Below are 21,270 nucleotides of genomic sequence, written 5' to 3'. Positions count from 1 at the left end.
CAAAAGCTCAAAAGTCCTATGGTGTGATGGTAAAAGTCCTATGGTGTGATGGTAAAAGTCCTATGGTGTGACACTTTGGAGTATCACACCAAAGGACAAACAGGTCACACCAATGGACTAGATATTTGAGAAATAGCTTTTAAAACAACTGGTAGTACATATTTTTTTTGTTTTGTTGTTTGACTAGATAAATATTGTGTATTCAAATTACTTATTCCTTTATTGGCCTTTGGAATTTATACTTTGATGCATTGTTGATGAATATTTGCTGTTGATTTTAGATACTGTCAAATGATATAAAATGTCATTAATGGTGCTTTGAAACCATAAAATATAACGGTAACCGTGAAGGAAAGATCAGTAAGAGAGTATATAGAGGAGTATAGATGAATAAAGTATGCTGTGGAGAGCTCAATATACAGCATAAATGTGCTGTCCAGCTTGAGATAAGGTAAGCGTACCCATTAAGCCCATGTACCCTTTAAGCCCACTTTCAACTTTGAGGTCAATTTAAAGAAAGGGAAAAGGTGAATTTTGTTGTTCATCACCCTATCCAATTAAAGGGTTTAGTAACTGACAAAATGTTTTTTATGGCAAACAAATCACATTTTTTATCGTCGAGTTATTCCCGTCCAAGTGAATCCAGTCTCAGGACTACTGACAAGAAGTTGCCTCAAAACTTTGCTGTTTTGGGACATGTCAGAAATCATAGAATATCAGCTAGTTGAAGTCAAATGTTTTGAAAATACTTTCATATTTTGTAAACTAAGAGGTACATGTAATGATTTTTATATATATACATGCAGTGTTTTACTAAATTATAGCATTTCCCTTCAAATGGAAAGATGTGTTTTATGAGCGAGCACACGCCGATATTTTCTTGATACAACCACACACCATCTTTATCTTACTCTACCGTAAGACTTAAGGTGGTTAGGTATGAATTCTAAGCATATTCCAGTTTGTTTGGCATTGGTCTTTAAAGAAATGCATCATGAAATGTTTTGTGGAGTTGATTATTTCCATAAAATAGCTTTTTGTATAGGCGGGCTTAATGGGTACAAGGTGGGCTTAAATGGTACACCCCATTGAAATGCATGCAAGTTTGCATGCATGCTTATGAAAAATGCCTTTGAGGGACATAAAAAGTGCTGTACAATCCCAAATTGTTGGTTTAAAAGGCGTAATGTAATGAACTAACAATAATCAATAAGAAAAAATACATTTCTCTGTTTGGATGAAGAATTTTATGAAGTATATGAAGTAAAAGATGCCGTAATATTTAATTAGGTTTTATGCACTATTTTTTGAGCAAATCTTACATCTTTGGTCTGAAACCATTTATGCCATGTAAGCTCCACTGTTTAAACTCAATTCACACACCACAGGTATTTTGATAGAGAAATAACTATATGAGCTTATTTGGAACACAAGTGGGCTTAAATGGTACCAATGGTACCATTTAAGCCCATTCAGACTTTTCACTTTTCTCGTAAAAAATCTTCATATTGTACTTTGAAATATCCATCAACTCAGTGACAAACATTGAGAAGAGAGGTAAATCTTACTATTTAACAAAATATTTCACAAAAAAATTATGTGAAGATGATTGAAAAATAAAGAAATTTAGATTTTGGTGGGCTTAATGGGTACGCTTACCTTACCAAACAGGCACTGGCCACTACACACTACAGGTTCAATGGTGTGACATTCATAGCATACCTACAAAAGTGTGATGGTCACGCCAAGGTCACACTTCAGTATGAGTCTTATGAGCTCTGCAGGTTACATTCAATGGCCGCATGGCTGTCATTAAGAGTTACAATAGGCTGATAATCAACGATTCAAAGACTTATAAGTGTAAAGTGTAGGTCCATATTGACTACAACATTATATTATTTTCAAAAGACAAAATAATCATGTTGATATATTTGTTTCTGGCTCAGTTTTGCATTTCTGTCCTTTAGCGTGACATGAATGTCCTACGGTGTGACATGTTTTAAACGCTCAAATATTTGTTTGAGCTAAACAATATGTTTGATAAACACTGAATATTGCATAAGGGAAGAACAAATTATCGTCCCTGAAAAGTTAGTATAAATTCGGACAATTTTGAACATTTAACCCTATCCAGACTGGGGGGGGGCTAAAAGTGCCCGCACCAACTTTGATGTAGTATAATTCCTTAACGACTTAAACTATGACTACGAAACTTGGTGACTTTTCCTAACATTTAGTTGGCTACAGTTTAGTACCAAAAGATTATGTTTATCATTTTTGCCGTTGCCATGGCAACGGTTTTCTGACAGGTATGTCTGACCGAAAATCACTGATCTAAGTCTCATTATTGTTCCTTTTTCATATTTTTTTGTTATTTCCATTAGCATCAGACAGCTTTGTGAGCATTAAAGTGGTCTGAAGCATATAATCATTAAGATTTAAGTGCATTACCTAAATTTGATGGAAAATACATTATGGTGATATTTTGGGTATTATAAACAGATGATGTCATAATGACGTCATAATACCAGATAATGACACAAAAAGTATGTCATTCATAGATGTCCATAATATGTAGATCATTTCCCCAAAGTTTGGTGGTCATACTGTATTCCGTTCATGAGTTATGGGGGAGGGGGGGTCAAAAGAGCCCCCCCCCAGGCCCAGGAATGACAAGAAAGCCCAGTCTGAATAGGGTTAAAAGAAAGATATCCCTGTTTTTCCTCGAAGGTTTCTAATAATCTCACATCTAATGGGAAAAAAAATACTTAAATGGTAATTTCTCATTAAATTAAGACTCTAAAAAATTGCAATAAATATGAAGAGTGTAACAATGTTCATAAAACTCCATCAAGCCATTTCTACATTACTTAATATATTTATTTCTTAACATCACACCAAAGGACATATTTTCAGCAAATTGCTTTATCAACGTAAATAAATAATCAATGTATAGACCAACATTGTGACCACTTGGATTTTTTGAAAGATTAATTGCTGCACTACGTAGACATATACTTTTTCCCCTCATAAATAATGTTTTGTGAAAAAAAAGGTTTTTGATGCCTATCCGTCATCTACCCATGTCTTCATACCTTAATATTCCTCCATGTTTCTTGTGCTGTTGTTCCCGACTGTCAAACCGGGCTTAAACAACGCACAGTGTAGCCTTCCAGACTGCAAAGCATGTCCCTTGCCCGTTTCGCCTGGCGTCTGTTTGTATTTTAAACAACTCAATATTAAACGAAATGAAAGGAAGTCGTAGCCCCTTCTGTGGTTACCGCATCTGTGTGCGCTTTTTAGAGGATAGGCCTACTATAAGAAAATATTCCAGAAGAGGTGTTATTCCACATCCATAAACGAGGACAGGCGAACTTGGCAATTACTTTTGCTATCTAAAATTTGTGCATCAATTTGGAAGGTGACCTCCACAGATTGGCCCATATGATATGAAGAAAGAGCCTTTCAGATCAAAGACGGAAATATTTTGCTCTCGTGTAGCTTACATTTGTGCCCTTCCAAAACACTGTGCTGGGTGTTTCTGCATGGTCAATATAGGCTATGCCATTCCTCAGATCAGTAAATCTGTTCTTTCCATAGCCTGCATGCATGGACCACTTAATAGGCCTAACAATTCTAATTATTAAGCACTATATTATATTATAGCCTATTATATTATATTATATTATATTATATTATATTGTATTGTATTGTATTGTATTATATTATATTATATTATATTATGTTATATTAGCCAACATTACATTATTACAGCCTATTATATAATTCATTAAAGCTGCTATGATGGTTAAGAAAATTATGGCTAGTGAAAAGGCCCAATGGCTAGTGAGTCAGGAAAACCTGGCACTCCACAGAAGAGCAACGCCAGACTACCGTAGTGGAGCCAATCCTTTGGCGGAAGTACGTAGGATGGCTCGCGAGGCTAGTACAGTTCACCTCGAGGGGCTCAAACGTGTGAACTTTTAGTGAATGCTCCAGTTTGGCATGGCAGGCACATGCACAGTACCACGGACATAAAGCTGTAGGATGGCAGGCACAGGTATCACTGAGGTAAAGGGATGGCAGGCACAGGTATTACATTACATTAAGCTGACGCTTTTATCCAGAGCAACTTACATTTACTATTTCTCAGGGTATTGGTTACAGTCCCTGGAGCAATGTGGGGTTAGGTGCCTTGCTCAAGGGCACTTCAGCCATGGATGTAGGTGTAGGGAGAGGTCAGGTGGGATTCAAACCTATATCCCCCACATTGAAAGACCAACTCCTTAACACGGCTGTCCCCATACCGTATGCTTAAGTTCTAGGATGGCAAGCACAGGTATGAGCTAAATCTCTAGAATGGCAGGTACAGGTATCATACCACTGGGATAAAGCTCTAGGAGGGCAGGTACAGGTACTGTATACAGTTTTACAGATTTTGGACCGTGCTGATGCCGCTGTCGTCGTGCTAGTTAAACCACATTTGTGTCGGGTGCTAAACATGGCCATGGAATGGCTTGCTGAACAAGAATGATATTTGCTGTGTCGAACCACCCCACCCCTGGTGCCTGTCTCCATCGAGGGGGAGACAGTGGAGACAGTCTCCACATACAAGTACCTGGGTGTTCACCTGGACTCTAAACTGGACTGGTCTGCAAACTCACATGCACTGTACAAGAAAGGACAGAGCAGACTCTACTTTCTGAGAAAGCTGAGGTCTTTCAATGTCTGCAACAGACTCCTGCAGATGTTCTACCAGTCTGCCATGGCCAGTGTGCTCTCCTATGCTGTGGCATGCTGGGGTGGCAGCATTAGGAAGAGAGATGCTGGACGGCTTGACAGGCTGGTGAGGAAAGCAGGATCTGTTGTCGGCACAGAACTGGACGCCCTCACAACCACTGCTGACAAGAGGACACTTAGCAGATTGGACTCTATTTTGGACAACTACAAGCACCCCCTCTACCCAGTCTTCGACAACCAGAGAAGCCTGTTCAGCTACGGACTGCGCGCCATCTCCTGCAAGACAGACAGGCTGCGGAAGTCATTTGTACCCAGGTCCATCCAGCTATTCAACATTGCACAGAAGGACACACAAAGAGAGATTGTCATAGGGGACTGGACTGCATAACAAATCCGACTCCTGCACAATTTATTTACCTGGACTCTTAACCCTTTACCCTTTACCCTTCGACTCCTCTTCTCTGTACAGTGTGTGTGTGTGTGTGTGTGTGTGTGTGTGTGTGTGTGTGTGTGCGTGTGCGTGTGCGTGTGCGTGTGCGTGTGTGTGTGTGTGTGTAGAGACACAGTTGGCGAGTGTAACCACCCGGACTACTGATACTCCTGGACACTTTGTTTTGGCCACCCAGCACAGGTGACACTATGTACACTTTATTTTTGGTGTGTGTGTGTGTGTGTGTGTGTGTGTGTGTGAGTGTGTGTGTGTGTGTGTGTGTGTGTGTGTGTTTGTGTGTATGTGTATGTGTGGTGAGACAGGGGGGCGACTTGTGTTACCCCCCCCCCCCATTTCATCTCTTTTTCCAAGGAATACAATGGACACTGTACTAGGCAGAGAGACTATGGACACTCCTGGACACTTTATGGACACTTTGTCTTGGCTTCTATGTGCCACTCAGCTAAGGCACATGTGAACACTGTGGACACTTTATACTTTACACTTTATCTTTGGTGTGTGTGTGTGTGTGTGTGTGAGAGAGAGAGAGAGTGAGAGAGAGAGAGAGAGAGAGAGATGCCTTGGCAAATATATGTAACAGTGAGCTATATATGATGATTATTTTATGTGTAATATGTGTGTTACGTCTTGTGGGCAATGTCTTTATTTATGTATGTGTGTATGCTACTTGACACCTTAATTTCCCCCTGGGATCAATAAACGATACTCTACTCTACTCTACTCTACACGACGACAGCGGCATTGGCACGGTCCGAAATCTGTAAAACTCCAAAAAAATGAATCGAAGTGAATGGGACCGTAAAGTCCAGAATAGCTGTGAACTAGCCTGGATCAAAAGACGGAGGTGAAGAGATCTTCCATTCACATGGTGGTTCTGCATGGTCATGGACTTCTTAAAATGGAGACTGTTATACTGATTACATACTCACATCTACTCCAAACTCAATACCCTATAAGAGCCCATCTGAGAATCAAACTGGGTCTTAGTTGTTCTCTCTCCTTTGTCATCAGGGAACAAGAAATGGGATTGGAACAAGACACAGACAGCCAGGCCAAGATGCTAGATCTACCTCATATTTTTAAGGTAAGGGATTTGGGATTTTCCATCTGACTTGGCTTTTTTGCTTGGTCACTTCTGCTTCACTTTTGAAGTAAGTAACTTACATAAAAGAGAAGTTTGGCCAATTTCAACATGTAGTTGTATTGATCAAGCTACTCTTGAATTGTTAGTATCCGATGATACTGCATTTTGATGTTCAGCTCTTTCCGAGATCTTGGCCATTCCAGTGGGGGCATGTCCATCCAAAAGTTGCTGTTGTGTGGTAACAGTATCTGCTGATGTTGCATAATTGGCCAGAATTCTCTTTTAATCTTGTACTAATACAACCTACCAGTACTACATACAACATACTACAAGCTAGTACCTAGCCGTTGAGCATGCAAAACTTGATAGAAATTTGATTTTCATTGTCATTCATCATTTTATTGGAATATACACATATTTATAATAGACATATTTGGTATCTCTGGAGACTCGGAACTATTTATATATGGATGGTGAAATGATGTAATAAGTTCAAACCTCATCATTAAGGATACAGGCATAACATGCCTTCTTTATGAACACAGAGGGTAATTGTCCAATTTGTCTTTATGGGAAAAGAGTTCACACGTGTGAAGCATCATTGTTTTCAGAAATGTCTTTAAATACTTCTACTTTGAATGAATGTGTTGTGTCTATTGTTGTAGTACCAACACTAACGCACTCCAGTTTCAGGCTTTTTTAGTTTGGTGAAAAAATGGTGAGAACTAGCCAGGCTACGTCCTCCTAGCGCTTTTAGTCAGGCCATGAGCAATAGACATAGTTTCTGAGCTTTGGAAAGGTCGAGAACTCCACCCACTTTGGCAGAATTCAATGAACTTTGAGCAGCTCCAACAGCCCTGGGTAGAGGCGTGTTCTAGGCAGTGATGTGGTTTAAGCAGAGACATTTTATTGGGACTAAGACAATCTTGGGTTCATGCTTCAGCACAGCCTTTTCTTGCCTCAACCAGTAGCAAAATGAGGGAGGCGGGTCAACCATGCCGTTTGGGAAATGTCAATCATTATGCAAGGGGTCAGACCAAATCTCTACCAGAGATTTGGAAGTCGATGTCAATCAGGCAAAGTGAGAACTGCAGGGATTGATGCTTACCATGTGAACTTGTATTTTATCATAATGAATTGTGCCGATTTGAACAATTAATTTGTACATTGAAGTGAATACACTGTTGTAGGCACCCATAGCTAAAGTAGTAGTAGTCAAAATGCTTATAGTGAACACAAAACAAACAACTTGCCTTTGCAGCCACTTAGCACTGCACAGCAGCACATTTTCGGAATCTCTGAATTCAGTGTTGTTGTGTCCGTGTGTGTGTGTTAGGTGCTCGAGGAGAAGATCTTCACTTTTGTAAAGAATGAGCTGCAGAGATTTAAGCACAGCTTAAGTCCAGACTCCAAGGAAAACTTCAATAAAATATCCGAGGATGAGAGTGATGCCAGAGAAGGAGCTCTCAAGATGGCACTGCACTTCCTTCGCAAGATGGAGTACCAGGATCTTGCTGACGAATTGAATGAAAGTAAGAACTGTTAATTGCAATGACCGTTTGTGTGTGTGTGTGTGTGTGTGTGTGTGTGTGTGTGTGTGTGTGTGTGTGTGTGTGTGTGTGTGTGTGTGTGTGTGTGTGTGTGTGTGTGTGTGTGTGTGTGTGTGTGTGTGTGTGTGTGTGTGTGTACCCACCATTTCATGTCTTTATTTTTGTTATCGTTTTGTCTGGTCTGACAAAATGATGTTTCTTTTATTTTTCCTATAGATGAGTTGAACTTGGGTTGTCAGAATTACTTGAAAAGAAATCTTAAAAACAAGTACCAGCATGTGTTCGAAGGCATAGCCAAACATGGAAGTTCTGTTCTGCTGCAAAAGATCTACACAGATCTCTACATCACAGAGGGAGGAAGTGGGAAAGTCAATGAGGATCATGAAGTCAGACAGATTGAGTCCAAGTTCAAGAGTTTAGCTGGGCAGGACAAACCTATCAAGTGTGCCGACATCTTTAAACCCTTTAAACCCTCTCCTGATCAACACAAACCAAACAGAAGAGTTCTCACAAAGGGGGTGGCTGGCATTGGCAAAACTATCTCTGTGCACAAGTACATCCTAGACTGGGCCGAGGGAAACAACAACCAAGAGATCAATTTCATCTTCCCACTATACTTTAGGGAGCTCAACCACATGAGAAACAAGAAGTTCTCTTTGATGGACCTTCTTTACTGCTTCTTTCCAGAGCTTAAGCAGCTTACCGTTGACATCCAGAATAAATTCAGAGTGTTGTTTGTCTTTGATGGTCTGGATGAGTGTCGACTCCAACTAAACTTCCATGCAAATGAAAGTGTGCATGATATAAAAGTTGTCAAATCATTGGATGTACTCTTGACAAACCTACTGTTAGGTAATCTGTTCCCATCTGCTCTAATCTGGATAACCTCTCGACCAGCAGCAGTTGGCAAAATCCCTCCTCAGTGTATTGACCTGGTGACAGAAGTGCAAGGATTCAATGACTCCCAAAAGGAAGAGTACTTCAGGAAGAAGATCAATGATAATAGTCTTGCCAGCGGAATCATATCACACGTTAAATCATCAAGGATCCTCTACATCATGTGCCACATACCTGTGTTTTGCTGGATTGCTGCTACGGTTCTTGAGATTATTCTTTCTTCTGGACATACACAGATCCCAAAGACTTTGACAGAAATGTACACATTCTTCCTGATTTTTCAAACAAGACAGAAGAACATTAAATTTGACAATGTCCATGACCTTGAGCCACAATGGAACCATAAGCTGATCCTAAATCTCGGAAAGCTGGCCTACAAACAGTTAGAAAAGGGAAATCTGATCTTTTATGAAGACGACCTCAGGGAGTGTGGCATTGACGTCAAAGAGGCAGCAGTGTACTCAGGAGTATGCACCCAGATCTTCCGGGAAGAATCAGGGATCTTTCTGGGAACAGTGTTCTCCTTTGTGCACCTCAGTATCCAGGAGTATCTTGCCGCCCTGTATGCATTTCTGAAGATGGCATTTGGAAGGAAAGACGTAATATCAACAGCCCCTCAAAAAGCAGAGTCCATGATCCTCTTGCATAAGAGTGCTGTGGACAAAGCTTTGGATCATGAAGATGGACGCTTTGACCTTTTCCTTCGCTTCCTTCTTGGCCTCTCTCTGGACTCAAACCAGTCTCTCCTGCATGGTCTGATCAGTAGAGGACAGGTGGGCATCAAGGGGAAGATCAGGACTGCTCTTGGCCTAGCTGGCCATCAAGGTCAACTGGAGAAATGGCAGATGGACAATGACGAAACAATTAGGTACATTAAGGACAAGATAAAGGATGTTTCCTCATCAGAAAGAATGATCAACCTCTTCCACTGCTTGAATGAACTCAATGACCACTCCTTAGTGGAGGAGATCCAGAGGTTCTTGAATGCAGGCAACCTGTCTGAAGCCCAGCTTTCGCCTGGCCAATGGTCAGCTCTAGTGTTTGTGCTGCTGACATCAGACCAGAATCTGGATGTGTTTGACTTGAAGAAGTATGTCAGATCTGATGAAGCTCTCCTGAGATTGATGCCAGTAGTAGAGGAATCCCACACAACTCTGTAAGTAAAAAGTTGACAACTGACTGGTTTAACAAATCATTGTGTTAATTTCATTGGGCATAGCACTACTATGCATCCATTTTTATTAGTGCTTCTAGCATTCAGCTTCTGGCTGCTGTTTTCCTTCAGGGTTGATAGCTGTGGGCTCACTAAAATGAGTTGCAAAACATTTGCCTCCATGATCTGCAAGCAGTCATCAAAGCTGAGAAATCTGGATCTCAGTAGCAACCATATTGGAGATGGCGGAGTCAAGAGGCTGTGTAGTGGCCTGAAGAACCCAAACTGTTCACTGGAGACCCTGAGGTTAAACATTTTCACACACATTCATACTTAACCCTTTAAGCGCCAAAGTCGCAGAATTGCGCCGGTACGTCATCATGAACAAAAGCGCATGTAGATCAAACCAGCGGTCTTAATAGTGTTCATCCTCCCTACCAGTAGTTGGCAGACATTCTACCCTTTCAAACAAGACTACGATTGCGTCATTTTGTAGTTCACAGAGTCTTTGGTGAAGCAGTAAAAGACGCGACCTGTGACGCGACCACAAAATGCGGAAGTAGCCACTTTGCGTCTTTGACTCGAGGCGTGCGAGTTGGGTTTGTGTTGTTATCAGTGAACTATCAGCGAGCTATTTCATCATGGCTAGTGAGAAGTTGAATCGTGATGAAGTTCTGAGCATGTTATTTGCCTATTCTGACTCTGAAGGACAGTTTTTATCTCTGGAGGAGGATAATGATCGGACGAGCTCTCTTTGTTTACCATGGGAAACTTCCGAAGGCAGTGATGCCGACATGGGAAGCAAGGATGTTCTCTAAGCACACACACACATTGAAACTCATTCGGTGACTTTATCCGATCTCAAGTGAGTCGGTGGTAGTGGCGAATGCAGTCGTAGTGTCCATACAGTTATTGGTGGAGGAATTAGGGGTGAGAGAAGTGGGTCTGGTAATGTTAGCTTGGGCTCCCTCCATTCAGCCCCCGGTGATGCGGGTAGCCACCTATCCGGACGCAAACGCAATAATCCTGGGATCAGACAAACACTGTTCACCAAGCAGCACACACGCACTCATTCTGTCCCTCTTTCTGACTTCTACTGGGTGGATGGCAGCGGCGAACGTGGCCATATCTCCGTATGGAGAGGTTTTGGTAATAGAACGCACGGTGAAGAGAAGACGCATAGGCAACCCTAAAACATGTTTTAGACTCGTTGTTGACAATCAGACTGGTCACAGCGTTTTGACTGTCTTTGTACGTGTTACACAAATCAGTAAAACAGCAAATAAAGACGAAAGAGGTGGCGATATATTTCTCTCAAACGGGGGAGAGGGTGGAAGGGCGCTGCGCTCTCCACGCGAAGGGGCGGGGGTTGTGTTCCTAATCGGCTTCAGGTGTCAGGCTATAGCTTAGCCTAATTACGTTGGACATAATACTATGGACATAATACTTGTGATTTCATACCCATTATGTTGACCCTTTTCCCATTCTTTTTGTGAAATGTAAGTGACAAACTGTAGAAGTCACTGAGCTAGACTGTGCCATGATCAACCATTTTACTGCCTATACAGCGCCTGCTCCAAAGGCCATAGTAGGCTATACATATGTAAAAATAGGCATAAATATGAATTGAATATGTGTGTGCTGACCCTTTCTGTGAAAGTTTCACAAGCTAAAAAGGTACAGGTTACAGATACAAACATGTTCGGCCCTCCAGGCAAAAGTAGTAATTGTTGCATTATATATTTCAATATTATTGCATTATGTCATTGCAATATTACAATATATACTATATATATTCTGCCTAAAACTACTTATTTCCTTGACCATAGTGTATGTGCACTACGTGATAGTAATGGAATGTCAAATATTGCTAAATAAATTCAATAATCTATTGAAAATTATCAATATTTTCCAAAAAATATTAAAAATTCAAAATGGCCGCCACCATATGACGTCATAATATGCAAATTAGGTATGCATATTTACTTCCAAAATAATCTTGGGGTCATTCCCAATATTTGTGTAATTGACAGTCAAGCTCTATCTGTTACCACTGTCAAGCAACAGTCATTCGAATTTATCATGCCAACATTCAGCTTTTTTGAAAAATAAAGTGTGGCGCTTAAAGGGTTAATATTAAAACACACTGTGAATAAATTCACTATATCACCTTAACAATTTCACTGTATTACCTTATCAAATTGACCTGAAAGAACACACACACAGGAAACATTTAGGTAGCATTTAAAATCTGTGAGCAGATTTTATTGTTTAGCGGCCGGAGAAGTTACTGCGTGGGGACATGAAGTATTCCACTCAGTAAGTCCTGAAGTGTATACAAAAGGCAACCCTATTTAACCATTTCCCAGCCCCACAGTCCATGACATGATCTTCTTCTAACAAGTAAATACTAACGTCATCTTTCCTATCATGCATATGTAGGACTATATATGTGTAGCGCCCCCTACAATAGACTTCGTAGGTGTAGCGCCCCCTGCAGTAAAGACTACGCCACCCCTTGAATTTCACACTTTGAGAGCAAGGGGAACTCTGTCCCAAAAATCCACACAACAACGGTAATTAGGAAAAGTATAAAAATACAGGTTTTATTAAATACACATTAAATATTTATCAGAAGTGTTGCAACAGGTTAAACATAAATAAACAAATACATGGGGGAGAGTTTGGACAAAGACAAAGACACACTGGTTCCTACAATGCCCGGGTCGGCGCTAGCCTACTGGGCCGAACAGAGGGAACAGTCAGGGCCAGCCTCGTAATACACACGTGAAGGGAAATGACCCCTAAGGCAGAACACAAATAGTCCAAAGTATTTAGCACTGCAACCCCTGTTACACACGAGTGGGGCAAATAAACCCATAAGGTGGCACACAGTCAGGAGTCTCACACACAGACTCAGATAGATCTCACACACTACTACTACACGCTCAAGTGACTGTTTCAACAAGGAGGCTGCGTTTCCTGGACGCTCGATCATAAGGGGCCAGTAGGGCTGGACTAGTACCGGGAGCTAAAGGGGATCGGATCCAGTGTGAATTTGGGGGGGAACGACTAACAAGGGAAGAGGAAACAAACTAAACAAAAAAAAGGAATAGCCCCCCTCAGCCTGTGGTCTACCCCTTAGTTCAGTCAGCTATAACCTCTGGCCACTAGGACAGAGGGGGGGGGAGAAAATAACACACAAAAAAACCCCTCAGTTAGGCTACAATGTAGCAGCAGCAGTTAACACTTCACATTCACACAACACTCATACATTCTATAGAATTTCGGTTTAGAGAGAACAGCAGCTGAGCCGCGCAGCACAGAGTTCTAAACAGAAAACAACAAAACACACACAACCGCACATTAAGAATAGTACACAGGCAGTTCAGTACATTTCAAAAGCACCAGTTAATTTCAAGTATCAGTATAACTTTATTTTAAAGTTAGATAGTGCCCCATAAAGATAATTACCAATACCCCCAGAGGTAGTAAAACACAGTGACTAAGATAACAGTTTAAAATGCAACACAGTTGCTGGCGTTATTTAACATACCTGTGACTATCACGCCACACACATAGGCCTACAGGTGAATGGCTCCGTAGCCAACTCTGCTATCCCGACCACCACTGGCTAAGCAGAGAGAAAGGACAGGACATTACACCACTGAATAGACACACATACAAAATACGTAGGAGGCAACCAAACGGTAGCATACCTTCTTGTACACACTTGAGTACACACGGGTAACTGGGCCCCGGTCACCAGCTGCACCACTCAAGTAAACGTCGGACTACGCGGGCAAATGTAGGCTACATAGAAAGATACTGGGCATTACTAATCAAACACTCACGCAAGGTAAATCTACACTACATCACACAATGTTGACATACCTGATCATGAAAAAGCCCGTAATACAGCGGATGCTACAGCGTTTTGGGGCAGGCGCTCCTGGATACCCCTCCCTAGGCTGACCAAACAACGTAATATTAACCCCAAGTAATATACGAGATGAATAAAGACAGATAAAAAGCAGAAGGGGCTTCAAGCATACCTTGCCACGGAAAACGCCACCAAACACGCCGCCAGCCACACAGCTTCTGCGCTAGCCACCGAACAAGCTACCTGCTCAGGACCCCACAGGTGCCCCGAAGATGCCAGCGCCTAATTGCAGACCAATCACGTCAGCGTTTATGATAGCACATACCCAAGAGGAGGAGGATAGGGAAAAAAAACAAAAAGAACGAAAAACAACTATCCTGCTCTCGTTCCTACATGCTACAATCACCCCCTCCAATTGAATCGGCGGCCCGACGATCACAACTCACTCTTCTTCCCGAGGGCCCTCCTCTTGTGGGCCGTCTAATTCACTGGCTAGGACACTGCTCTGGGGTAGACGGTGGGGATTGGGATGGCAGCCAGCAGTGACCCTGGTCGTACGCCGCAGGCAGACGGGTGCATCCCCCAGCGCATCAGCTACATCCTCTGTAGACGGGGCTCTGGATGGCTCCAGCGAGCCGGGGAGCAAAGCTTCCTCTTGGTCTGTCTCAGGTGGAGGCATGGCCTCGGGGGCCGCTAGGTCTTCAGACGGGGGTTCCCCCGTTCCCAGGGCCGGGTCTCTAGTCGGAACTGGGTTCTCTTGAGGCCTCTCTCCGCTGTGCACCACCACCATGCCATCGGATGGATCCACGTCCATCGGGTCCGAGTTTCTTCCCCTGCATTCTCTACTGGCTGGCCTCACAGGGCGGTCACGCCCCTCAGTCACGGGCTGCCACCCCTCCGGCACGGCCCTGAGCTCGGTTCGATGGACCTGACGACATGGCCCTCCCCCCACGGGAGTCACAGTGTAGACAGTGCCTGCGCTACGTAGCACCTGGAATGTTTCTGCATGCCAATGGTCTTGAATCTTGTTCCGACCTTGGGGATGATTGCGCAGAAGTACCAGCTGGCCCTCCCGAAACCCGGCATCATTCAGTTGGTCGTTGTGGCCTTGATTCCGCCTTTGTGCTTGTTCAGCGGCGCGCTGCCTTACATGCTCCCGGGTCATAGTTATGCTTTGCTGGTGCTTCTGGATCCACTCTTCCAAGTTGTCATGCTCAGGAGCCGCGCTGTTGTTGCCGAGGAGAAAATCTACTGGCAGTCTGGGATGCTGCCCAAACATCAGAAAATACGGTGAATGGCCAGTGGTCTGGTGGGGGGTGGTGTTGTAGGCATAGGTGAGCTGGGGAAGGTGCTGAGGCCACCGACGCTTCTCTGCCACTGGTAACGTGCGTAACAGGCCATGTAGTGTTCTGTTGAATCTTTCACACTGACCATTCCCCTGTGGGTGGTACGGGGGTGTTCTGCTTTTCTGAATCCCATACATCTGACAGAGCTGTTTGATCACCAGGCTTTCGAAATTTCGCCCTTGGTCAGAGTGAATCCGGGCTGGCGGTCCGAACCTATGGAACCACTGCTGCACTAGGATGCGGGCTACAGTGGTTGCTTTCTGATCTTGGGTCGGAATGGCCTGAGCATACTTGGTGAAAACATCGGTGAGGACAAGCACATTCTCTCTGCCATCGCTGGCGGGGTCTAGAGTTGTGAAGTCCATGGCCAAAATCTCATTTGGCCGACTCGCTTGCAGCGTGCCCCAGTAGGCCCGCACTTTCGGTAGCACAGCCTTCCCCAGCACACACCTCTGGCACTTCAGGTACCACTTCTCCGCATCTCGCGCCATGTTTGGCCAAAAGCACCGGGCTCGCAGAAGTTCAACGGTCCTTTCCACTCCCTGATGGCCCTGGTCATCATGGACACTCCGCAACACCTCATCCTGTAAACACTGGGGCAGCAGCAGTTGGAGTACTTCAGGGCCGTGACTTGAGACGTGAGCTAGGCGGTACATCACTCCCTCACGGTTCACCAGCCGGTCCCATTGACGGAGCAGAACCCGACTGGCCCAAGGCAGCATCTTCCGTTCTTCAGTACGAGGCCACCGGCCTCTCTGATGGTGCTGACGGACTGGCCCGATGACAGGGTCAGCCTCCTGCAGGTGCTGCAGGTCTTGGGGCGTACGCCCTGGCAAAGCAGTCACTTCCTCGCAATGGCTCCCATCCCCCACAGCCTGGAACCTCTCTCCCAACACCCCCAGCGCTGGTACTGCTGTGCCGAAGGAGAACCGCTCCAAGTACTGCCTTGACAGGCTGTCAGCATTCTGATGGTTCCTGCCCGGGCGGTACTTGATGATGAAATTGAAGGAGGCCAGCTGTGAGGCCCACCGCTGCTCAAGTGCACCCAGCTTGGCCGTCTGCAAGTGGCTGAGCGGGTTGTTATCAGTTATGATGGTAAAGTGGTTCCCGAGCAGATACTCTCTGAATTTCTCTGTGACTGCCCACTTTAATGCGAGAAGCTCCAGCTTCATGGAGCTGTAGTTTTCCATGTTCTTCTCTGTGGGCTTAAGCCCGCGGCTAGCGAATGCCACTGGACGGATCTTCCCCCCCTGCTCCTGCGACAAGACGGCTCCAAGCCCGCCATGACTAGCGTCCACCTCGAGGATGAAGGGCTTCTGGAAGTCAGCATAGGCCAACACAGGCGCAGAGGTAAGTTTCTTCTTCAAGGCCTGAAATGCCTCCTCGCAGCTCTCATCCCATGCCTCGCCTAGAGGAACGGGTGGCGTCTTCCCCTTCCGTCGAGGCCCGCTGAGCTTCCCCACCAGTTGGTGTAGGGGGGCTGCAAGCTTGGAGAACCCCTCGACGAACCGGCGGTAATAACTCGCGAAGCCCAGGAAGGACCGGAGCTCAGCGAGATGACCTGGACGCCGCCATTCCTTCACAGCTTCAATTTTTGATGGATCAGTGGACACCCCCTCAGCCGAGACCACGTGCCCCAGGTAGTTCACCTCATGTTGAAAGAACTTGCATTTTGCCAGGTTAGCCTTCAGGCCCTGCTTCTCCAGTCTCCGGAAGACTTCCTCCAGTCGTTCAAGATGTTGCTCGACCGTGGCCGAGAAAACGATGACATCATCCAGGTACAGTAGGACGGATTGGTAGCGGCAATCTCCGAAGATGCGCTCCATGAGGCGTTGGAAGGTACTGGGTGCATTGCAGAGGCCGAACGCCATCCTATTGAATTCAAAAAGGCCAAATGGTGTGCAGAAAGCGGTCTTATGCTTATCTTTTTCTGCCACCGGAACTTGATGGTAACCACTAGCAAGGTCTAATGTGGAAAACCACTTGGCCCCTGACAATGCATCCAGTGACTCCTCTATCCTCGGGAGCGGGTAGGCATCACGTCGAGTCCTAGAATTGAGCTGTCGATAATCCACACAAAGTCTAAGACTACCGTCTTTTTTGGTCACAAGGACAATGGGGGAGGAGTAGGGGCTGGAACTTTCTCTAATCACCTGGTTGTCTAGAAGCTGTTGAATGTGCGCCTTCACCATCTCGTACTGGGAGGGCGGAATGCGGCGGTATGGCTGGCGAACTGGAGCATTGTCTAACAGGGGTACTTCATGGGCAATAAGGGAAGTGCAGCCTAGATCTGCATCACTCTGGGAAAATATACTGCTGTACTTATCCAGAAGGGATTGGGCTCGGGCAGCCTGCTGTTGGGTTAAGCCAACAAAGTCTTGCTCAGGGGCAGGGGTATTGGCGGGTGGGGACACCTCTTGAGTCGATACATAAGCGCAACATTCCTCCCAGGCAGGGTCTACAGTGATGGGTGTGCCTCGGACAGGCGTCGCCGTCACAGCCTGCACTGTTCCAATGACACGACGTGGGGGGAGCCATATGTCTGCTGCGCCGACATTCACTACTGGCGCGTAGAGGAGCCCCTTTCGAGCACAGACGAGGGTAGGTGACATCAAGAGTCCCTCTGGCAACTGCTCCTCCTCAAAGCTGGGTGGCTCCAGCAGGAAATCCACAGCTTCCAGCTGGGGACATGACACTGGAACCATGGTGAGCGTACCCGCCTTGAGACATGTCGACGCCTTCCCGTGGACTCTCACTCTGAAGGGCTTGGTGGCGTTGACGACGGCCTCGATCCTTTCACACTGCTTCAGAGCCTGCCGAGCCGCCGGGCCTGCCGATTCAATCAGAGGAGACTGAAAGAGCTGGGAACCTAACTGTTCAAAAAGAGCCTGGTAACACTCTACAAGTACATTCATCCCTAATATACCAGGTATGGCTGTCTTACGAAGAATAGACGCGGCATCTTCAGGGTCCTTGACTATCAACACCCCCCTCCCCGAAATGCACTGCCCCAGCACGACTATCTCCATTTCCACATAACCACTATACGGTATATCCAGCCCATTTGCTGCCTTCAAGCCTAACCAATTACACTCTTTCTTCTGCAAATGTGCAAAATGCTCATGGAAATAACTCTCTGTGATGGTGGTGACCATAGACCCAGTATCCACAAGGCAAGGAACAGCTACTCCCCCCATACTGACATTTAACACTGGACATTTTCCCACTAAGTGACTACGAGAAGGCAAACAAGGAGAGCCAGATACAGTCCCTCCCAGTGTATGGCTCTGTACACTGGGCGGCGCTAGTTTCCCGACATGCTGGTGGCGCTGACAGCCGGAGGTGGGGGCGGTGAGGACGTACTATCTACGGACGATGGAGGGTTGGGCCCACTAGTTAGGGAACGGGAGGCCTGACAGTAACGAGCGATGTGCCCGGGTTGTCCACATTTCAGACAAATTGGGCGGCCATCTGGTGTCCGCCTAAAGCGACCACCCTGATATGGCTGGGGAGCAGGGGTTGTAGTATTTGGTTGTCCCAAATGTTTCACCAGCATTTCTATCTGGGATTGTTGCTTCAGCACCAGGCCTTTCAATTCCGCTAATTCAGAGGTCTGTGTGAGCGTAACTTCACACTGAGATGTGTACTGGGCTTTACTGTTGTGCCTCACAGCCTCACGACGGCTATGATCACTTCCTGCCTGGCCCTCCTCCACCCACCTAGTGGCTTCCTGCCTGACCTCCAAGATCGTCCAACCCACGTTAGCCCGCACCAGCTTCTTAAGCTCTCTTCGCAGAGCGGGGTCGTGGACATTTTCACAGAATTGGTCCCTCAAGACTAAATCAGGATTAGCAATACAGTCATTTTTTGACAGTTTGACTTTCTCCATAAGTTCCATTAGAGCATGTGAAAATTCAAACAAAGACTCATTTTCTTTTTGCTTCCTATCAAAGAAACGCTGCTGCCAGAGCACATAAGATTTAGCACAACCAAAAACCTCTTTCAACACTTTGATTAGCTGTACAGGGTCTTCTCTAGTTGCAGTGGGTCGATACTTAATTTCATTTCGGGCTTCGCCCTCAAGGTGATCATACAAAAACAGGGCTTTTTCTTGATTGGACATGTATCTCGACCGGATGCAGCTCTCTGCCTCCTCCACCCATTCCTCAACTGTTAAAGACCCACCCACTGGGGCCCCAGAGAATTTCGGACAGCGCCTCTCTCTGGGAATGTACACTATTTGGTTGCGCTGCCCAGGCTGGGCATCGTCACCTCTGGCATTTGAGAGTCTTTGATTCTCGGCTTGAAGTCGCTCCAGTTCATCCCGCAGCTCCTGGAGTTCCGCCATCTTCTTGTCAGCTGCTGTTCTCTACTACCACACACACACACCAACACACACACACTGCTGCGCCAAAAAAACAAAAAACAAAACAAGGAACCCTATTGCAACACTTCACAGGAGTCGTCCTGCCTGACTACGCCAAAGTTGTAGCGCCCCCTACAATAGACTTCGTAGGTGTAGCGCCCCCTGCAGTAAAGACTACGCCACCCCTTGAATTTCACACTTTGAGAGCAAGGGGAACTCTGTCCCAAAAATCCACACAACAACGGTAATTAGGAAAAGTATAAAAATACAGGTTTTATTAAATACACATTAAATATTTATCAGAAGTGTTGCAACAGGTTAAACATAAATAAACAAATACATGGGGGAGAGTTTGGACAAAGACAAAGACACACTGGTTCCTACAATGCCCGGGTCGGCGCTAGCCTACTGGGCCGAACAGAGGGAACAGTCAGGGCCAGCCTCGTAATACACACGTGAAGGGAAATGACCCCTAAGGCAGAACACAAATAGTCCAAAGTATTTAGCACTGCAACCCCTGTTACACACGAGTGGGGCAAATAAACCCATAAGGTGGCACACAGTCAGGAGTCTCACACACAGACTCAGATAGATCTCACACACTACTACTACACGCTCAAGTGACTGTTTCAACAAGGAGGCTGCGTTTCCTGGACGCTCGATCATAAGGGGCCAGTAGGGCTGGACTAGTACCGGGAGCTAAAGGGGATCGGATCCAGTGTGAATTTGGGGGGGAACGACTAACAAGGGAAGAGGAAACAAACTAAACAAAAAAAAGGAATAGCCCCCCTCAGCCTGTGGTCTACCCCTTAGTTCAGTCAGCTATAACCTCTGGCCACTAGGACAGAGGGGGGGAGAAAATAACACACAAAAAACCCCTCAGTTGGGCTACAATGTAGCAGCAGCAGTTAACACTTCACATTCACACAACACTCATACATTCTATAGAATTTCGGTTTAGAGAGAACAGCAGCTGAGCCGCGCAGCACAGAGTTCTAAACAGAAAACAACAAAACACACACAACCGCACATTAAGAATAGTACACAGGCAGTTCAGTACATTTCAAAAGCACCAGTTAATTTCAAGTATCAGTATAACTTTATTTTAAAGTTAGATAGTGCCCCATAAAGATAATTACCAATACCCCCAGAGGTAGTAAAACACAGTGACTAAGATAAACAGTTTAAAATGCAACACAGTTGCTGGCGTTATTTAACATACCTGTGACTATCACGCCACACACATAGGCCTACAGGTGAATGGCTCCGTAGCCAACTCTGCTATCCCGACCACCACTGGCTAAGCAGAGAGAAAGGACAGGACATTACACCACTGAATAGACACACATACAAAATACGTAGGAGGCAACCAAACGGTAGCATACCTTCTTGTACACACTTGAGTACACACGGGCAACTGGGCCCCGGTCACCAGCTGCACCTCTCAAGTAAACGTCGGGCTACTCGGGCAAATGTAGGCTACATAGAAAGATAGTGGGCATTACTAATCAAACACTCACGCAAGGTAAATCTACACTACATCACACAATGTTGACATACCTGATCATGAGAAAGCCCGTAATACAGCGGATGCTACAGCGTTTTGGGGCAGGCGCTCCTGGATACCCCTCCCTAGGCTGACCAAACAACGTAATATTAACCCCAAGTAATATACGAGATGAATAAAGACAGATAAAAAGCAGAAGGGGCTTCAAGCATACCTTGCCACGGAAAACGCCACCAAACACGCCGCCAGCCACACAGCTTCTGAGCTAGCCACAGAACAAGCTACCTGCTCAG

The 21,270-nt window shown here is 45.2% G+C and overlaps 1 protein-coding gene across 1 annotated transcript in view; it reads left to right on the top strand.

Moving 5' to 3' along the window:
• LOC134443416 (NLR family CARD domain-containing protein 3-like) overlaps positions 1–12,397 on the top strand; it is an 18,646-nt gene extending 6,249 nt beyond the window's left edge. Inside the window, exons 3-7 of the mRNA XM_063193202.1 lie at positions 6,203–6,275; positions 7,612–7,807; positions 8,042–9,878; positions 10,008–10,181; positions 12,358–12,397. Coding sequence (XP_063049272.1) covers positions 6,203–6,275; positions 7,612–7,807; positions 8,042–9,878; positions 10,008–10,181; positions 12,358–12,397 — 2,320 coding nt within the window. The remainder of the gene's footprint in view (positions 1–6,202; positions 6,276–7,611; positions 7,808–8,041; positions 9,879–10,007; positions 10,182–12,357) is intronic.
• Positions 12,398–21,270: the final 8,873 nt, after the last annotated feature.

The sequence above is a fragment of the Engraulis encrasicolus genome, unplaced genomic scaffold, assembly GCF_034702125.1.
Source record: "Engraulis encrasicolus isolate BLACKSEA-1 unplaced genomic scaffold, IST_EnEncr_1.0 scaffold_31_np1212, whole genome shotgun sequence".
NCBI classification, from domain to species: Eukaryota; Metazoa; Chordata; class Actinopteri; order Clupeiformes; family Engraulidae; genus Engraulis; species Engraulis encrasicolus.
The sequence above is the reverse complement of the archived record's forward strand: the minus strand, read 5'-3'. Positions and strand labels throughout refer to the sequence as shown.